This window comes from Gouania willdenowi, chromosome 3 (genome assembly GCF_900634775.1).
Source record: "Gouania willdenowi chromosome 3, fGouWil2.1, whole genome shotgun sequence".
NCBI classification, from domain to species: domain Eukaryota; kingdom Metazoa; phylum Chordata; class Actinopteri; order Blenniiformes; family Gobiesocidae; genus Gouania; species Gouania willdenowi.
Genome location: NC_041046.1, coordinates 16,261,406 through 16,282,146, shown reverse-complemented (window position 1 = coordinate 16,282,146; position 20,741 = coordinate 16,261,406). Strand labels below are relative to the sequence as shown.

At 38.4% G+C, this 20,741-nt stretch overlaps 1 protein-coding gene across 1 annotated transcript; it reads right to left on the bottom strand.

The window, feature by feature from the left end:
• Positions 1-1,833: 1,833 nt before the first annotated feature.
• mmp2 (matrix metallopeptidase 2) lies at positions 1,834-20,499 on the bottom strand. Its single transcript, XM_028442519.1, has 13 exons — positions 20,158-20,499; positions 19,672-19,898; positions 18,918-19,066; positions 17,315-17,443; positions 16,722-16,895; positions 15,972-16,145; positions 15,226-15,399; positions 10,323-10,478; positions 10,059-10,185; positions 6,572-6,708; positions 5,309-5,468; positions 4,964-5,073; positions 1,834-2,844 (listed from the first exon to the last, which is right to left on the bottom strand). Exons 1-13 carry the CDS (start codon positions 20,311-20,313, stop codon positions 2,741-2,743), a joined length of 1,977 nt encoding a protein of 658 aa, XP_028298320.1. The 5' UTR covers positions 20,314-20,499; the 3' UTR covers positions 1,834-2,740.
• Positions 20,500-20,741: the final 242 nt, after the last annotated feature.

The following is a 20,741-nucleotide window of genomic DNA, read 5'->3' as shown; positions in this document are numbered from 1 at the left end:
TAGACAATCAGCAAAGGTGGAATTACGTTGTTAGAGACTTTTAATGCCATAATCTACGTTGTTGGACTTTTAAATGCTTTTAAAGGAGACATATCATGCCTTTAAATCCTTCCTTTTTACATATAAATCATACAGTTGTGGTCTATATAAAGCGGAACTGCAATGCTTGGGTCTGAATTCCTCATTATTATAGCTCCCCAGACCTCTTTTCTACCCCTTTTCTGATGTGCTTCTGAGAACAACTCGTTTTGGTGCTGTCTCTGTAAATGCAAATGAGACACTTCATACCCCACCCCCTCTCCAGGTTGCAGAGGTGACACTCGGTTCAACTCCACCCTGTTCGGCCATTTTTGTAGTTTGATAGAAGAGATACAATTATTTAGCGGCGCAGAAACTTTTTATTCACACGTTATTTACAAAATGTCAACAACGGAAGACTTGTCCATCCAGCCTTACATGTTTGAGCTAGAGTCGGATCCGGCGGAGCGAGATGAAAATGATGATGATGAACCTAAATGAGCACACAGCGCTAAAATATGAAGACGGTGCAACTGCTAATGCTAACAAAACAATGACAGGGATGTCTTATCATCACACTTTTTAGCGTTATTTACAGCTTACCGAAGTGCTCTGTTTGTCGTCTCCAAAGATAGAAGGAATTGAACCCTCAATCAGACGAAGTCTTTCGGCAAATCCTTCTTTATACTGGCGGAGGTTGCTGAAGCAGTCATCCTTGAAGTGCTTCGCGCACATAAAAATGACCTTACCCACAGATGTGGGTACATTTCCGTGAAAAATAAAACTCAACCAGGCACTTTGAAAAGGTTCTGATGCTGGGAGACGGTGTAATGAAGCGTGTGGGTTACTACATCCAAAAACTGAACATTTTGACTTATCCTCTCGTAACTTCGGCATCCTTGAGCTTGGACCACAAAATCGCTGCGAGAAATAAAAATGGCGGATTGCTCGAAGTGTTGGGCCATGACCAAAACAAAATATAAAGATATCAACAGAGCACCTGAAGAGACTACTTTGAACTTTTCTGTACTTCTAAACACTCTAAATATACAACAAACTGCATTTAAGTGCTAAAAAAGTGTCCCCTTTAATATATATGGATCCTTTTATTCTCTCCTACCTGTTGTTTAACTTAGTGATTTACAACTGACAGCAAGTCTATCCCTCTATGTTAAAGCGTTTCTCTTATATTAAAGCACATGTATTGAGTGTTTGTATCATATATCATGTAGAACATAATAAATTATAACACTGCTTAATTTGAGCAACTTTACTCTCTCATTCTTTAAGTTACAGTGGGTGCTGAGTATTTCAAGCTGCATTTTGGATTTATTTTGGCAGGTCCATAATATAGCTTTCAAAACTTATGATACAGAAATAAGAAATAATAATAAAAACAGTTAGATTGGTAAATTTATTTTCATTCCCTATTTGTGAAGCGAAACTCGAGATGTTCTATTTATTTATTTATTTTAATTTTTTTGCTGCCCCTACTGGCAAGAATCTCAAACTCCACCAATGGCTTGAACCGAGACTCGGCCCGATCCCAAAAATAGACGTACGAGTGAAAATCGGCTCAAAATGGGCCAAAAATCGCACAGTGTATGCCTGCCTTTAGTTTCACTGGTTGGAACTAGATTTTGGATGATTTCATTCACTCAACATTGTGGAAGAGGTTTATGGATGGACCCATCCTGGATGCATAAAACAAGATCCGTAAGCTCCCAGTTGATCAAAATCAAAATCTTGACAACATAGAGACACATTTTTCTTGTCAAGTATTTACATTTATTTTTAAAAAAGTATATTACGGCCAATATTTTGAACATCTTTATTGATTACAAAAACAAAGTGCACAAGCATATAAAACAACACAATGTCTAGATTGTTAAAAAACTATAGAATTTTTTACTTGAAATACTACTGGTATTCGTGTCATGATTCCATCATGCAGCAACTTTTACAGACTCTCGTGGCAACCTGTGCCAGTGATTTCTCTTTACCGTTAGTGTCAGAAACACAATGTGGGGTTTCCTTCTATTGTCTTACACAAAGTGCTAACAAACAAGAATAAAGCGTGTTTGAAAATGCTACTTTTTGACATCCAGAAGATATTGTACAAAGTCTAATTAGGAAAGCTACACAATATACAAAAACAAAGATAACCTCAATCTATATGCAAAGATGCAATCTCTAAAAGCACCATATTCGGTCATATGTGCAAAATCACTTTTTCAAATGTATTGCACGGCAATGCACAAAGTTATCTAAACTGAATACATTTAAAAGCTGAACTTGGTAAACACAATATGGAAACTTGAAGCCAAAATAAAGTCTTCATATGGTAGAACGCTAATTCAGAATCAAATTTGCACACGGCAATATATCACAGCACAGCAAAGCACTGCGTTAAATGCAGTGCGGACATACCTGATGTCTGACTTCTTAAAATTATTAGAAAAAAAACAACAAAAAATGTCAAAAACCAACAACAGAGGTACATGTAGTAATAACTCAGTATTGGGATATGTGAAAAATTAAAAAAAAACAAAAACAAAATATCACACAATAGTAGCGATTACCAGTTGCATACATGCAGCCGGAGTAGAAAGTCTGCCGATAGGTCTGGAATTAAGTCAACCACAGTATGAACTGCAGTAACCATAAGGTGTGCACTAAGTTGAAAACTCTTGAACCAGTTGCAAAGATCTTTTTAAGAAGCTCAACAACCGAGCCAGTCCTTTGTGATCTCACCTAGCTTGACAATCTTCAAGCTGCTGTCTTCTAGTTTGAAATAGTGGTTGCCTTTGAAGAAGTAGCTGTAATCTGTTAAAAGATAGAAGGAATAAAAAATGTTGAGGTTGGAAAAATTGATTTTACAATAAAATATATTTAAAAAAAAAAAAAACTATTGAGCAAAATAATCTGGGGCAATATAAAGAAGACCCAAAGTAGAATTTTCATTTAAGTTCTGCTGAAGAACAGGGTTAGCTAAAGTTATGCTAACATGTAGTCGTCAAGAGGGATTTAAAGGTAAATATATTAAAGCCGCAGTCTTAGTTTTTTTTTGTGTTTATATGTTGTGGAAGCAATTACCCCAAAAACAGCCTTTGGCAAGTGTTTGTATATTTCTCTGAACTTAACAGATACAAAGGTAGAAGATGTTTATTGCAGTTGAGCTGTAATATTTTGCAAGAACGTACTTGTGCAACAGTATCAACACTCAAAAAATTGAAGAAACAGGACCTTAAAACTGAAACGCCTTATGCACAGTCACGTTCAGACCTACCTATCCTGTTTGGAGTTTTTCACATCTTTACTTTTTGCATGCAGTCAGCTTATCTGATCATTTCATTTCTGCCTCGGCTGTGCTGGCAGCCGGTAAATAAGGAATTTTACTGACTGAGGCAAAGTGCCAGGCTCACAGATAGAGCTGACTGGATTTTCCTACAGTCATACCAGAAGGAATGCCCGTCTGTAAATAGTAAAGCAGCAAATAAAACAGCAGTGGTAGAGTACGGGAAGCAAAAAAAATCTGAAAAAACTGGATCCATTTGAGTTATTTTACAAATAGAAAGGCTCTTCTGAGAGTATCTGTCAGTTTGTTGATTCATCTATTCACTCATCTGTCCCTCAGATTATCAAAGTACCATAAGCAGCTAGCTTAATAGCAAACAACCCAGGACTCAGACAATCCTGACTATACGTTCGGTACTTCCTGTGCACATGCATCCCGTGTCCTTCCAGCGATAGTTTTGCTATTAATTTAGCCCTATCCCTAACCCAGGAAATACCCTAAAATGTTTCTCTTTTTTTTGTATATGTATTTTTAAAAGTGGAATTTGCCTGAAAAAAAAAAATGTCAGAAGGGATTCAAACCCATGTCAGGAGAAAGAAAGTTTTAAAGTCTAAAGCGCCTTAGACCACTCGGCTATCCTAACACGGTGATAACACAGGCACATTACGCCTATGTAGAAAATGTCCCACAGTGACGTAACTGCGCATGTGCACAGGAAGTGCCGGAACTATAGTCAGAGTCCTTTGAGGTCTGGGTCCACAACTATGACACTTCGTATAATTAATGTAATTTATTTCCTTTAGCCCTGTGTCCCGAGTTAGGGAATATTAAGCAATTGTCTAGTCTTCTGATGTCAACTGAAAATCTTAGACACCTTATGATACACTGTAAACAAAATGTATTCTTAAGCAAGCAGAATGCCTTCTAACTTGTCAATTTGGCTCAAAACTCACACTAAGGAAAAGTTAGCATCATTAAAAAGTAGCTAAACCCCTGCTTTCTCCTGACCTGCCACTAGGAGGGAAATTTAAAAAAAATGCCTTGATTATGGGCGGGGCTCCTGGAGCAGTTAAGACACGCCCAGTCTATTCTATAAAATCTCCAATGAACAATCTATGCTATGTTAACTAGCTACTCATTACATACCTCTCTATTCACTCTTCTCTCAATGCAACCTACTCACCACAGATTGTAGAGCCCCTCCCCTTTTTATGAAAGGGGAGGGGGAAAGATTGCTTGTTTGTGATGCAAGATAGTCCCAAAAAGTCACATGATCTTGTTCTCAGCCAATAGCAAAAATCAATTGTAATAGCCTGGTTATGGGTTGACATAGAGGGCAGTCGCTCTGACATTTTACAACTAAATACACCAAATTGAAATACTTTAATAAAATGTTGAGAGTTGGACCAGGATCAATCAACAGCACTACTTCATACACAAATACATTTGTATTAAGCAGAAATTAGTGGTTTTGGGGTTTAGTTACTCTTTAATGTGTGCACGCTGGTTGATCTTTGCAAAAAAATATAGGAATTAAAGCTATTTGGAGCAAGAAACGGTATCTTTCACTCTTAAAACATTTTAATTATTTTGAAACTCTTCACGCTTAAATATATTTGAAAGACTTCAGAGGAAAAATAATCTTACCAATGCCGTTAAGACTGAAGGCTGAGTCGATGTCGTCTGGGATGCCATTCCAGGAATCAGCAATAAGTTTGGGGAATCCAGTATCCATTAGCTTTGTCTCTTCATCATATCTGTGCACAGACAGCACTAATAATAAGGAGCTGCCTCACTGGGATTCAAAGTTAGTACGTGACACATGAAAAATGTTTTGTTTGAAAAAAAAAAAAAAAAAGGCTGTTTTGATTAGCAGGGCAGTTCAGGTCAAACTAAAAATGAAAACTTCATCCAGATGCTTCACAATGTAGAGGTGGTGGTGATGTCATCATTTTTAAGTGCTGGGGTTGCATAAGCTGTTGTTCTCCTTACCTCCAGAATTTGTCTTCAGCAAAGAGGTAAGTCTTTCTGTTCTTTCTAAAGCTGAAAGCAGCATCGATTTTCTGCAGGTCAGTGGGAAGATCCAGACTGGAGAGCCTCTTAGGATAACCTTTCTCCAGTTCATCTGCTTTGTAAACCCACACTTCATTACCTGGGGAGGGAGACCAAGCCGAAAATCAGAATAAACAACACTTAAGTCCTATATATTTATATGTAAAAATGAGGCTAACTTCAGAAGTGGCAAAAAATACTAGTTTTCAGTACTCAAGTAATAGTATAGATACTTGAAAAAAAAAAAAAAGATTGGTAAAAGTAAAACTATTGAAGTTGCACCCTTATTTGAGCAAAAGTAGCAAATTCTATATACATATATATATAATATGTTATCTTTGAACATCTGGAGAATTTAAGAATTTAGCACTCATAATGAATACAATTTGTAAATAAAATATTTCAAGAAAAAACAAATGCAAATGCTCAATAAAACCCGGAGCAGCTTTGAGTTTAACATTTTTAAAAACTTAAAAAATGTTAACCATAAAACAAATGGACCTGCCGAACAGAAAAATCTTTTATTTTGCCTCAATAGAATAATGTTCTACAAGTTTGAGCAATGGAGACGTGCCCTTTTTGGTGTGAAAATGTGTTGTTACTGATGAAAAGCTTTTCAGGAGGAGTTGTTGGTTTGAGTCTTTTTACATCGTGACGTCATCTTTGAAGGTCTTAAAAGTAACAAGCTCATTTTTAAATGTAAGGAGTGAAAAGTACAAATATTTGTTCAAAAAAAAATACAAGTGCAGTAAAAAGTCATCCAAAAAAAAAACACTCAAGTAAAGTACAGACATCAGAAAAAAAGTACTTAAGTGCAGTGACAAAGTATTTGTACTTCACTTGTCACCTCTGACTAACTTCCAATAAAGAACTTTCTGTAAAGCCAACACATACAGTAGATTTTTCCATCCATTTTCAGGGAAATTCTGAGAATTTTTAGTGGTTTGTAGAAAGAAATTGTATAAACCACTAATAACTATGGTGGAACATTTTTTTTTGTTTTGTTTCTCCATTACAGTGAAATGCTTAAAAAATATAACTGCTGTTGCTTTTCATAATGCTTCACCAGTTGCGAATGAAAGGGCGATGAAAATATTCCAATAGGGAAGACAGTGGACATTATTCCCAGTATATATAAGCATTAGCCCGGTGAACACATTGTCAGTGTCAATGGTTTCTTCACTAATTTTTCCTGCAGAATACCTGAAAAGAAGACAGTTTTCTCCTCCACTGGGTTTTCATAGGCAGCATCTATCTTGGCAGGCAGATCAGGCCAGTAGGTGGCTACAAGCATTGGGCCGCTGGGTTTGCTTCTGAAGTTGACTGACCTGAACAGGAACCTGGCAGAGAGCGAATGAGTGGGTGAGTATTCATAATGCAGATGAGCTCAGGGCTGAATAAGAGACAGACGAAAAGAGCAGAGGGGGATGGATGTGTGTGTGTGTGTGTGCTTGACGAGGAGGGGGTTTATTTAGTGCTGGTGCTTGTGGCCGAGTCAACCACAAAGGCCTGATTCATGAGCATCTGGTTCTCGTTAGGGACTAGTGCTACAGACGCCAGCGAAACAGAACCCATCTTGCCCAGATTTCCAATACCCAGCTGCACAACAACAGCGGCTTCCCAAACTTCTTTTCCACTGACCTATTTCTCAAGTTTGAAAACGTTCTGCCTACAGCAAAGACCATAAAGTGAAAGCAGGGATACAAGCGCATCCTAAACACACACTCTCAGTTACATTTGTCAGGGTGAAAGATGTGACATTCTCCAGTCTGTGCTGAAAAAACAATAAATACTATTATTTTACAACAGTGTTCTTGTAAATCAATTCACTGCATGTCATACAAAACCATATCCAGAGGGCTTTCCGTCTATATTTGATTTTTAATTGTATCCTTTCTTTTTTTCTGTCTTTTCCGCCTCTATATATCTAATAAAAAGCAAAAACAACCAGCCTGAGGGTAGCTAAACAGGACAGATGTACAGGATGTTGCAGAAGATTTTTTCCAAGCCATCCATCAGTGTTTTGATTGCTATGTTCACCTTTTCCCCACAGTGAATGTTTGTGTTCAGATAATCTTAACATTTCAGTAAGTAATTCATTATATTGTATTAGTCGAAGAACTCATTTAAAGGTGCAGTCTGCAACGCTTATAAAAGTGACTTTTTGTCATATTTTCATACAGTTTTACATACAAAAACTTTTTTTTAAGAACTTGTAGAAAACTGGTAAAACTGGTTAAATATGTTACCTTTGAACATCTGGAGAATTTAGCACTCAAAATAAATACAATTTGTAAATAAAATGCAAATGCTCAATAAAACCCAGAGCAGCTTTGAGTTAAACATTTTTAAAAACTTAAAAAATGTATATCAGAGGTGGCCAACTTTTATCACAGCGGGGCCAATGGCCACTTTATCATCATTCATGGGAGCATTTAAAAAATGACCAATGTGAAAGATCACTGTTTTGTTTATTTTTGTTGTCACTTTATGTTTTTGGAGTCATGTACATATTATTTTGGTGTTGTTTTGTATATTTTTCATGTATTTTGTGCATATTTGTAGATGTTTTAGAGTAAATGTGTGTGTTTTAGCTGTTGTTTTTAGTAGGGGGTGTACATTGCCATGAATCTGACGATACGACACGATTCACGATTTGCTTGTCACAATACGATAAATGCTGATACTAAACAATACAATAATCATTGTGGTATCAATAATTTCAAATTTCACCTTTACAAGTACAAAATACCATGAAATACAATTTATTTAATTTTTTTAAACTTGGGAGAACAAGTAAATGGTTACTAACTGTAATTCAAGTATCAATATAAAAAACAAGTCATATGTTTATCAAACTGTCAAATTACATTTTTCAAAAAAGTTAAACTTTTGCTTCTACAACAGTTTTTGATTCTGTTAAGTTAGATTTGGACATTTTTTAGATCGATACACCAATCGTACAGGGAAATATTGTGATATATGGCCAAATCGATTTTTTCTTAGACCCTTAGTTTTAAGTAATATTATGTCATTTTGAAGTAATTTTCTTTGGGGGATGCAGAATACTAGACCGAGGGCCACATATGTCCCCTGGGACACCTGTTGTCTATGTCTGCTGTATCTATTTCGCTTGTTATTGTAAATGTCTATCTTGGATAATGCTCAGGTGATGTGAATACAGCTAATAAAAACGTTTCAAATGTTTAGGACAAACAATCAGAATACACATCAGAATACTTACTTTAATTGTTGCTTTTCTACAATCACAGCTATAAGAAGGGACTACAGTAATTGCATGTGCATGTAGACAGCATATGGTTAAGTAGGCTTATTTAAAAACACCTGGAGCAGACACACCAGGCACAGTTATTATCAAGGGCTATGACCATTTTTGCTTCTCGTAAGTAAAACAAAGGATTTACTTAGCATTTACTTCAGCTGTATTTCTTCAGATAAACTACTGAACACAACGTGGCCCTAATGGCAGTAATACATGTAATGTCAACTGCTATTATTTAGGACCTCATCATATACCTGCCCACGTGGATGGCCCATTCTACAGATGGATCTTCTTTATTAACTATCTGCCCACCCATTAGATGTATAAAGTCGCTTAGCTATCCTTCTGTGCCAAAGCACATTCAAGATTGCTTCATTGATGAAACAATCAACAAAGCAGCCTAATATCCATGTTTAAATATGCTAGACATCAAATGCACTACAAACCTCAGTGGATATTGTGATTTGAAAAAAATAGCCCATGGCAATACAACTTTTAAATGAGTCAATCTGTGTTTCTTTACGACAGATTTAATGACTTGCTTTCTCCTTAATCTTCCAGACAGACAGACACACTTTTAAGGAGAGCCCAGGGAGTGCTTGGAGCATTACTCATCGCATCATGTCAGAGTTTGTCCAATATTGTAAACATGCTGAGCCAGGAGTTCTACAATGAGGGAGTCTAGTGAGCTTTAGCCAGAGGCATGCTGCTCTTTCATATAAAGCTGCGATACTTGACTTGTTTTGGCGCTCCGATGCATGAACTGACATCGCGTTCAACCAAAGTCAGTTCAGCATGTTTACTTCCACAGTTAGCTTGTCTTGATGAGATAAGCCATATGCTTATTTCAGTTTGGGACATCAAACCCTCTGTTTATTCTCACCTTTACCTCCCATTCTTGATTTATAGGTTTCTAGAAAATTGGCTCACAAAATAGAAAGAGACCCCCTTATTTTAAGGATCATCTTAGGTTTTACTTTTCACACTCTACTCCAAGAAAATACTTTCTCTGCTGCTCACTCCACCACTACAAATGTGCAAAACACATTTTGGAATGAATGTAGACTTATACACTCAAACTGTTCTAGAGTTTTGTAGGCATTTGTTTTTTGGACTTGTTTGCAGTGACCGCAGTAAATGTTCAGTTCTGTTCTTCATTACAATTGCAGCGAAGAAAGAGCTACTGTTTGACAATGTTTACCTAATTATTCAGTTTCTCAACTGAGATATAGAAAGTTTACCCACAACTTTTCAACACCGTCAAGCCTTTTGTTTAAATCTTTAACATCTTCCACAAAACTGAAAACAAACATTTAAAAAAATAGAGCCAGCATTTTTTAGTACACATTTTGAGACCAAACTTTTGTTTCTTTCTGTAATTCCAAAGGGACTGAATTGGATGATTACCTGTCTTTGAAGAAAAAGGTCTCTCCTCGGATTTGTGCAACAGCATCAAAGACAACTGGTTCTTTGCAGATGTCCATGGGAGTGACCGGACCCTGAGTGGGAGGCAAAGGCTTGCCAGTTGGCACTCCTATAATAAAAGTAATGATGACATTTCAGGTCAGGAAGAGATCAGACTCATTGTGCCAAAGGATTTCCTACATTTGATACAAAAACATTAGACATGTAGAAGCACTGTTACGGCTCTGACAGAGTGTTTTGTCTCACCATAGAGCTCTTGGATGCCTTTGATGTCATCATTGGAAAGTCTAAAATCTTTAGTAAAAGTATATATGGGGGCCATCAGTGCACCAGGATCTTGTGAGTGCTCCAGACCAAGGGCATGACCGAACTCATGTGCTGCCACCAGGAACAAGCTATAGCCTAGAAACACAACAGGTTCAGATAAGTGGATGGTTCTTTGGACCTAACTTTTATCTCATTATTCTGATTATCGGAATTACATTATGTCTGGAATCCAACTTCACTAATACAAGCCATAACTTCAGCTGCATCATGTTAACATGGCAGTAAAAACAAGGAATTTATCTTTTTGAGTAAGATCGTCAAGCATGTGAGATCAGGTAAGGCCAAAGAGGCAGCTCTTTCCTTGCTAATGGTTAAGGTAAAAACCAGAAATGATCAAGTTAAATTAACACATTATTTGTCCATGTAGAGATACAGGGATTTTTTTCTAACCCCTATTCTTTAGACATTTCCTATAGTAGCCATGAGTCAAGCCTCCTTGGGACTCTTCCTGGTTCCACTCAATCCAATGGGTGGACAAATTGAATGAAGCTGCAGAAAGAGACAGCACTACACTGCATTGTGTCCCACAACCAGTCCTCCTGGTCTCAGCAGCTCCCGTGGGCAGAGTACACCCACGACTCTCTCACCAGTTCTGCCACAGGCCTCTATTCATTCCAGTGTGTCCATGGCAATCAACCACCATTCTTCCAATGTTTCGAAAGGGAGGTTTACAAAGCAAATGTCCTAAGTGCCACAAGTTTTTACGCTGCTGCAGTTAACCTGCAGCATTCCAGAGCCCCTGATTACTGTGTTGGCTAAGCAGTATGGCTAACAACCCAAGGTCTGACTCTACAGGGGGAATCCAAGAAGCTTGCACACACATTCATTGGTCCTTTCCCTTATTTGCCATAGGTCCAACAGCGCCGAGACTGAAGATCCTGCATTCCATCGCATCCACCCTACTTTTCATGCGTTCAGAGTTAAACCTATCAATGAGAGACCTATTTTGCATTTTCTTGTCCACGTGTCACAGCCTTGTCTGTACAATGCCAGGTTAGATCCCACCATTGTGGGAGAGGATTCCAGTACTTGGTGGACTGGGAGGTCCATGACCTGGAGTAGAGGTCTTGGGTTCCAGCTTGCCACATCCTTGACCTAGACCTTGTAGGAGACCTCCACCTTTGCCATTCTGACCAACCGCCCAGCACTGTTACATCAAGAGGTTCTCAACCAACTGTCCGCATCCTTTGCTTGAGGAGTTTTCTGCCCAAGTTATTGCTACTAAGTAACTGCTAATTCCAGTAGTCTATAGCACTTGGGGCTGCAAACCATCTTATTAAATTAAAGATGGCGCTGGAGTGTCTGGTAAGCCGCTTGGCTCTGCTCAGTTTTATTTGTTTTATAGTGATTTTAACATCTGTCACAAGGACAATCGATTCACTGCTGGTGTATTATCGTCATGAATTGCTTAAAATAAAGGAAACAGTGCAATCGTGTACTATTTGTGATGCAAACAAATCAGATTAATTCTACCTGGCCGACCTGCTTGAGCACCTGCTCCAGGTGAATACGCCACTGCCAAGGAAGAGTAAACGCCAAGGAGTGCGATCCGGCTGGCTCGTGAAGTTGAAAACCTGGCTGGCTCTTTCTCCCAGTGTGGTGTGACCCTCGGATCTTCCATGGCATTACAGAGACTGTTTTTGCCGCTATGTCTCGCGACGCACACTCGCTCCATTTGGCACCTGGTTGGTGCCCATTATCAGACAACGCTAGGATCTCTGCGCGCTGTGCCTTCACTGGTCTTCTTTCCGGGCTCTGGCGGTGTGTCCCCTGTTAACTTCAGGCTGCTGAACCGGGTAGCTCAGGCAGCTACCACAGCTTCTACGAGATGCGCACTCGTGAACTCGAGGTCTGTGGTGAATAAAACTTTCATTCTGCAGGATGCACGCTTTGGATGTACTGTTTTTAAAACAGACTTAGAGCAACACCGGTGAGTCTACTGCATTCTCAGAGCTACTACCTCCAGACTGTACTTTTATTAACGCACGGAGAACCACTGATCATTGTGGAGGTATAGCTACTGTTTTAAAGAACTGCTTTTATCATAAAGTGGTATCTGAGAGGTCTTTCTCTTCGTTTGAACTTAGGTGTTTCAAGTTGCGCCAGGCTGATCCAGTACGGTGCACTGTCATTTACCACTGAAGCACAACAAGGACTTTATTAGAGACTTTTATGAATTTGTTGCTTGTGTACTTACCCGTTATGACAGGGTTTTAATTGTTGGAGATTTTGATGTGCATGTATGTTTTCCTTCTAACCCCATGGCCAGCGAGTTTTTGGACTTGGTGAAAGCTTTTAATTTTACGCAACATGTCACTGGTCCAACACAAGTGCACGGGCACTAGACATTGTATTGTCTTGTGGTTTTCCTGTTGACAATGTCGTTGTTGGAGATACTGTGTTCTCTGACCACAGCCCTGTCATGTTTGATTTTACTTTGGACTTGGACGTTCTCCCGTGCGCCATGGTCTTGTTATTAAGTCTGACACTGCCGCTGCTTTTTGTCCTCTTTTTACTGCGTTGGCACTGGCTTAACTAAACTCTGCTGCATTCATAGACATGGAGCAGTTGATGAACTCTTTTATTTCCACCTGCTCTGGAGTCCTGGACAGTGTTGCTCCCCTCAAATCCATTTGTCCTAAGCCAAAGCAGGAACTGTGGCTCAATGACTCTACACGTGCAGCTCGCTGTGAGTGTCGGAGGACGGAGCTTAGGTGAAAAAAGGATAATTTGGAGGTTTCATATCAGATTCTTAGAGAGCGCTGGAGAAATTATCAAAGTGCTATTAAAGCTGAAAAAACAAAATATTTCTCAGATTTGATTTTAAATAATGTCAGTAAGTCTCGCATTCTTTTTAAAATGATTGGTTCTGTTCTGTCCACTCCATTTGGAGTTAAAAAGGAAAATAATAATAATAATAATAATAATAATAATAATAATAATAATAATAATAATAATAATAATGATAAAGTTGCTGCTATTAGGGCCAACATATCTCCCTCTTCATTGTGGTGTTCAGTGTCTTCTCAGTGCTCATTTGCTTTTGTCAGTTTGTCTGTATCATTGTCTGTGCTCACAGGGATAGTTATCAAAACCCTCCTCCTGTCCCAGAGACCCAGTCCCTTTTTTAAAGAATTTTGGGACACCATTGGTTCTTCTGTCAAGGAGATCATCAACAGCAGCTTCACTTGTGCCCTCCTTTTGTAAGAAATCTGTTGTTGAGCCTTTGATTAAAAAACCTGGCCTTGACCCTGCAAACTTATCGCACAATTTCCGAACTACTCTTGGTGTCCAAAATCTTAGAGAAATGCGTTTTTGCACAGTTGCAACCTTTTTTTAAAAGAAAATGGCACTTTGGACCCTTTTCAGTCAGGTTACAAGGCATTGCATAGGACTGAATCTGCACTTTGTAATATTTTTAATGATCTGTTTTAAATGACTGATTCTGGAGGCTCTGCCATTTTAGTGCTTTTAGACCTGATGGCTGCTTTTGACACAGTCAACCACACAATTACTGTATTTTAAACCACCTAAGAGATTGCGTGGGTGTCAGGGGGACTGCGTTGGGATGGTTTAAGTCCTACCTGTCAGGGAGGTCCTTCTCCATCAGGCTGGGGGACTCCTCTTCTTTTGCCTTGCATCATTGTGGAGTCCCCCAGAGATCTATCCTGGGACGCATTATTTTTGCTTTGTACCTCCTCCCACTTGGAGAGATTTTTAAGAAGCACGCCATGTCTTACCACTTCTACGATGATGACTGTCAAATAGACATGCCTAATGCTAAAAATGACCACAGTCCCCTGACACCCCTGCTCAATTGTCTATGTCATGTCAAGGCTTACTTAGCCCAGAAATGTTTTAAGTTGAATGAGGGAAAAACAGAAATCATGGCATTTGGATCAACCCTCACTGTCTTTGGATCACTCAAAAATGATATGTTTCCCATAGTCACCAGCCTTGGCATCACCATGGACAGCAATTTTAAACTTGATAAACAGAAAATTGGGGTTCTATCATCTTCGTATTTTATCCAAAGTTAAGCCGTTTTTATATGTTAATCTTTTCGAGCAAGTCGTCCATGCTTTATACTTTATTTCAAGTCGCCTGGACTACTGCAAAGCACTTTACTCGGGCATCAGCCATAAAGCACATTTCCGCTTGCAGTTAGTCCAGAACGCTGCAGCACGACTTTTAACAGGGACAAAAATGTGAACATATCACCCCAATCCTTGCGTGTTTGCACTGGCTCCCTGTTAATTTTAGAATTGATTAAAAAAGCTTTGAATGGACTGGCCCCTCAATACTTCGCAGACCTCATCCAAATTCACCGACCCCTACGCGCTCTGAGGTCTGAGGTCTATCTCCAGCTTGAGGTTCCTAAGACAAACCGTAAAACCCCACCACGTCCGAACAGCCCCCACCGTGGAGTGTTTAAAATGTTGTCTTAAGACCCACTTTTATTCTCTGGCTTTTAGCATCGCGTAAATTGTGTGGTCCCCTGTGTCTTTTTATTTATTTTATTGGTTTTTAATGTGTTTCTACTTCTATTTATTGTTTTATACTCATTCAGTGGTGAAGCTCAGATTGTTTTGGTTTTACTGTTTTTATTATATCATGTGCAGCACTTTGGAAACTTTTTGTTGTTTGAATATGCTATATAAATCAAGTGGATTTGATTGGATTGGATTATTCAAGGCATTGGGTAAAATATGGAACGACAGTGCTAATACTGTAGTTAATGCAGTATATAATGATAATAACATTATTATTTGTCTTCCTTTGAATTGTTCAGTCCAAATCTAGTTGATCAGATCTTTCCTACCTTGGTCAGGACAGAAACCCCATTTGCGGTCATCATCATAATTCTTAGTGGTAGCACACCACATTTTGCCATCGCTGCGTCCAGAGGTGGTGCAAGACTCATAAGTGTCTCCCAAAAAGGTAAACGGAAAGACACAAGGGTTTCCATCAGAGTTTCCGCCAACTGTGGACATAGCTTAAAGAAGAGACAAAAAGGCAGTAATGTATGATTAAAACGTAATGCACATTTTACTTTGTTACATTCTTTTATAAACTCATTCATAAGCCACAACATTTCTTCAGAAGGGTTGGATTTTTGTTGAATTGTGACGTGAGCAAAGATAATGTTTAGAGTGGCTGGCACAACTCCTACAGCATCAATAACTAATCCACTTGGCACCAAACCAAAGAGCACCCGCCCAAATAGATTTGCCTTCAAAGAACTATTGTTTTCAATCTGGCATGGTACACTCAGAGCTTTTTTTCTGTTTCTAAAGATTTCCTTATTAAGCCCAATCTGTCGCAGAGAGCTCTGCAGCAAAGTAACATTCTTAATCAGATAAATCTACATGAAATCCTAAAGCGTGTTGCCTCTAAAATTATACCCAGCCCTTAAACCAGTCCCAATGGCACAATGGAACTAGAGCCCAGCAAACTTCTTGCACTAACACCAGAAATCTCCACTGGATAATAATATTTTGACCCAAACATGGCAGAAAACCATGCACCCGCTGTACTTAATATAAAGGGCTTTAGAATGACACATACCAGTTTCAGGGCAGAAACCATATTGTGTATCACGGTCATAGTCATCTGTAGTCCCACACCAGCGGTAACCATCATCTCTGCCTTGAGTGGTGCAACTGTCATACTTGTCCCCTTGGAAGGTGAAGGGGAACTTACAGGGTGCACCTTCTGCATTTCCACCCAGTGTAAATAGCACTGCAAAATCAACCACAGATACAAGTGTTAACAGAAATCAATTATTAAAAAAAAAAATGAAAATAACAAAATGTGTGACAGGATTGAGTGATTTCGTGCCATGACATAGTTTTTAATCAATGCCGAGCAGAAAACTTCAGCAAAAACAGGCTGCGCTTGTGTTTTCATTACATTATACAATGCAGTACATGTGTTCCTTGGCAGGTTGTCATAATGGGCCTGTCACCATGTGAGAGAAACAGACAGCGAAAGAAAACTGCTGAACAAAATGTTTAACAAAGCCAAATGTACTAAAGTGGGGCAGCAACTTGGAGATGAAATGTTCCATAATTGCAATTATATGGCAATAAAAAGAAAAATAGAAGAATACTGTTTGGCAAACAGGTCAACCTACTTATTTCTTCCAAATTCAACTGAAGAACTGCAAACGTTGTTTCATATGGTGGTGTAACTTTGCCAGTATTCTAAACAATGTTTGGCTTAGTCCACTGAGCTGTAAGTAGGGCACTATATCAAAGTAGATAATATCTATTAAACCGTTACATTAACCAAAAATGTTTCGCTAAACAAACTTGCATTCATGAGGGCAGAAGCCGTATTTGCCATCCTCATCAAAGTTGTAGGTGGTGGAGCACCACAGGAAGCCGTCGTCTCGGCCCTGAGGCGTACAGCTGTTGTACTCAGTGCCCATGAACAGGAAAGGGAATTTACAGAATTCCCCGTCAGCGTTGCCAAACTTCACCTTCACCACTGTTAATAGACAGAGCACAAAAACATAAAAAAACTGAGGGGGAAATTTATTTTAGTAGCTATAATTTTAAAAGGTAATTGAGTTTATAAAATGTTTTTCATTTCACACAAAAAGCAAGAGAGATGTTTCAGAAAAAGGTCTAACAGCAGAATATCAATGTTCAATATAGTATGTGATACGCCATTCTGTTCAGGATAGAACATAAAAAGAACCATGTCAGTCTTGATTTTGTGCTTTTAGATATTCAGATGATACTAAGACTATTAGAACAACATAATATACAGCATTTATTCTTAATGAAAAGATGCTTTATAGATGTTGAAATCAGGAAAATTCTATCATGGTATTATTTATATATTCTGTGAGTTTTGAAATATTTACTAATGTAATTGGCATTGGTATTTGTGATTTTCCTTACCTTGGCCTTCACCCAGCGTCCACTGCTCATCATCATCAAAGTGCGAGTCTCCCCCTAATCCTGGCCCAGGTGCGAAGGCATGAGCCAGCAGACCATCCTTTCCATCGAATGGGTAACCATCTCCATGCTCTGAGGGCGAGCCAACATTTGAACTTCTTACAAACACTAATATTTATTATAAAAATGTACTTTCGAAGTTGTGGTGAGTCACTGCTATGTGCTGTACAAAGTTCTAGTATCCACAAAAACCATCTAAAGTGACCTGTTCTTGTTTGCCTTGCACCATAATTACTGGATTCCTATGCTTTCAGGTCAGCTGTGGTCAGGCAATACAAAGATATGACACAGTGAGTAAATATCAGACTGAAATTATAGCTGCAAAAACTGCAAGTGACCTCTTTAAAGACCACATTCCCCACTCTGAAATGTGCCCAAAATATATCCCAACAGGATGCAGTCACTGTAAAAACAAGTGTGTTTTTGAGGTTTTCATCCTCGTTATAAGACGCTCTCTCTCTTTGTTTTGCTGATTTTAAATGTTTTACCTGCTGATTTTAATGTTCTTGTTGAGTTTTAGGCTGTTGAATGTTTTTTTGTTGCACTTTTTGATCATGTAAAGCACATTGAATTGCCTTGTGTGTGAAATGTGCTCTACAAATAAATTGCCTTGCCTTGAATAAAGTTAAAGGGTCGTGTGAAGGACTTTATATATAAGTCAATTACAGCTTTATATCATAGGCCTACATACATCTATCAGGATATAGTTGCATTTTGTGCAATAGGACATTGTAGAAAAAGAAAACAATAAAAAAAGAGACAAAAGGGACAAATAAAAAAATAAATAAAAAGGAAAAAAAAGAAATATCTATCCTTGAATTACACTTCTCGCTTTTAGGATTTTTAAATTTCACTTCATCTGAGGCTTTGTTTGGACTTTTGAAGATACTGACACTGTAGAGTACCTGTGGAGACTGAGTAATGACATGGTGAGTCACCTGCCCATTTACAACATTTATATGATTAAAAATGAGTTTTTTCAACCAAATTCAAACAGATTTTAGTTACAACACTGAAATAACTGCTTTATTGTATTTAAGGCAGTTAAACAACTTAGAGAACGGTCATTATTTCCAATTTGTTGCGCGCCCTCGAGTCTAAAAATTATGATTAAAAGGGTCAACCGAATGTAAGAAATGTAAGATCTTCCCAACCAGAGGCCTATTTACTGAACACACTGTGGATGTGGAATGATAAAGAAGTTATGCATTGTTTTTGGATTTTGGTTTTTCTAACGTGTGCATAGCCTGTTTAAGGGACAAATTTAGATACAACACCAAACGCTAAGGAACAAATTGTAAACCCTCAATATTCTACTCAAACACCAAATTAGCTTAATTATAATATTAATATATAATCTTTATATGATCTTGAATATTAATATTATATGTATACATAGAATCTTGATGACTAAGGCAAAAATATCTATAGTAAAGTACATTACATTACATTGCTATAATAAAACATAGTCTTTATAAATGATTTACTGTCTTTTCTTTCGATGTAAACATTTTACTCTCAAGCTTTTTTTTTCTAAAACTCATACCATTACGACCAAAATTAATCATGATGTCAGCCTCTCCATCCATGATGCGAGCAAAAGAAAGTGGCGTGACGTCACTCCAAACTTTGAAGGCTCTGAGGAAAGCGTCGTTAATAACTTCCTCATCAAGATCAGGAGAGTGACCAAGGATTCTGCAAAATGACAAGAAAGCACATTTCTGAAATGAGACAACACATACACAGTCAGACGAGTTGAGAAAAGACTTCAGGCGAATAACACTCCCATGAGTCATCAGCCACAAGTCCACCATGGCGTTTCTGTGTGCACACTCATTTTCATGATAACAGCCTTAGATACCCCCAGTTGTTGTTGTTGTTGTTGCCTCTGTATCACAAAGGCAAACAGTCTGGGACAGCCAAAGAAATTCCCACAGAAATCAGTGCGATGAACTACAAACTGAATAGGAACAAAAGGTTTAACCCTTGAAATGCTGGAAGATGCAAGTACTTGAGAAAAGGAGGCTGTGGTTGGAGACAGGGCCTGGGGAGCTGTTTATTTCTTCATCATTCGTGAGTGGGAGATAGAAAGTTTGGCAAACTTGGGAGGAAAAAGTCCTGAAGATGTCTTTTGGAAATACCCTGGCCAGAGTTTGAATGCTGACATCATGTTTTCTGCTGACAACAATATTCTTTGCTTTTGAGGCCCAGAGAGAAGTAAGAATGCACTTAAGAGGCATTCATTGAACCGTTAAATAACATTTTTTTTTTTAGCCTGATGTTAATAAGAATCAGCTGACCTGTATGTGATGTCTTTCTTCTGCCACATTGGTTTCCTGTGGAAGAAGTTATAATTGGCCACATCTGGGACGCCACAGCGGGGCTTTTTCATGATCTCCACAGTTTTGGCATCAATCTCGCCAGTTTCTTGCAGGGTGAAGAACTTTTGCATTTTCTTGAGCGTGTCCTTGAGCACCATCAGGTTACAATTGTCTTCTGGGCATCCGTAAAACGTATTTAGGTAAGTCTAAAAAAAAAAACAAAAAAAAGGGGGGGTGTGGGGGGTAACAAAAAAATAAATAAAAAAATCATGTAGACAAGCATTTCAATTTTATTTTATTTTTTTAGTTAAAAAAAAAAAAAAAGGACCAAATGCAACTCAGTCATTCCATTAAAAAACAAAAATAAATGCATTAATACAAGATTTGCACAAACATAAATAGACAACTGACAAAACAACATCAACAAAACGTATTATCAATGGAAAAACCCAGAGTTTAACTCACAATAGCCACTTCTTTGTCCGTTTTGGGGGTAGTATCGTCTCCAGGAAACCTGATAATAGGAGAAGGACGAGCATTTGTTGCCTGTAAAAGGACAAACTGAACCAAAAGCACTTTGAGAACAACCCGAGCAGCACCAACTATCGTCGGAAAGGCCATTTTCACCCTCAGGTTTCCAGGAGGAGAGGTGGTGGTGAGTGGACGCCGTGCTCAGCCTGTCCGTATGCGGTGTGTACTGTGCGCCCCTCTGCTGGACTCTTTCTCCTCCTCCTCTCTTTAACGGGACATCCTGATCCTGATCCTGATCCTGATCCTGATCCTCTCTCAACTTTTCTGCTGCACATGCACTTCTTCACCGCTCTGTGTGTGTGCGCCCACAGCACAACTAGTGAGTGGTGCAGGGACACATTATAGATTAGTGTCTTTCTTCTGTTGCTTTATTATTATTATTATTATTATTATTATTATTATTATTATTATTATTATTATTATTATTATTATAAAATTAAATCCCACAAAATGTTGCTTCAATCGCACCTAAAAAAATAAAATAAATAAATAAATAAATGGTTCATGTGAAAGACATC

Bases quoted from the DNA above. Each gene is read 5' to 3' on its own strand.
- mmp2 (XM_028442519.1), bottom strand. From the start codon at position 20,313: ATGGCCTTTCCGACGATAGTTGGTGCTGCTCGGGTTGTTCTCAAAGTG. The intron at 19,067-19,671 runs GTCAGCTGATTC...GTCATTTTGCAG, and splicing joins AAGAAAGACATCACATACAG to AATCCTTGGTCACTCTCCTG. The intron at 2,845-4,963 runs GTAAGATTATTT...ATCTTTTAACAG, and splicing joins CTTCAGTCTTAACGGCATTG to ATTACAGCTACTTCTTCAAA.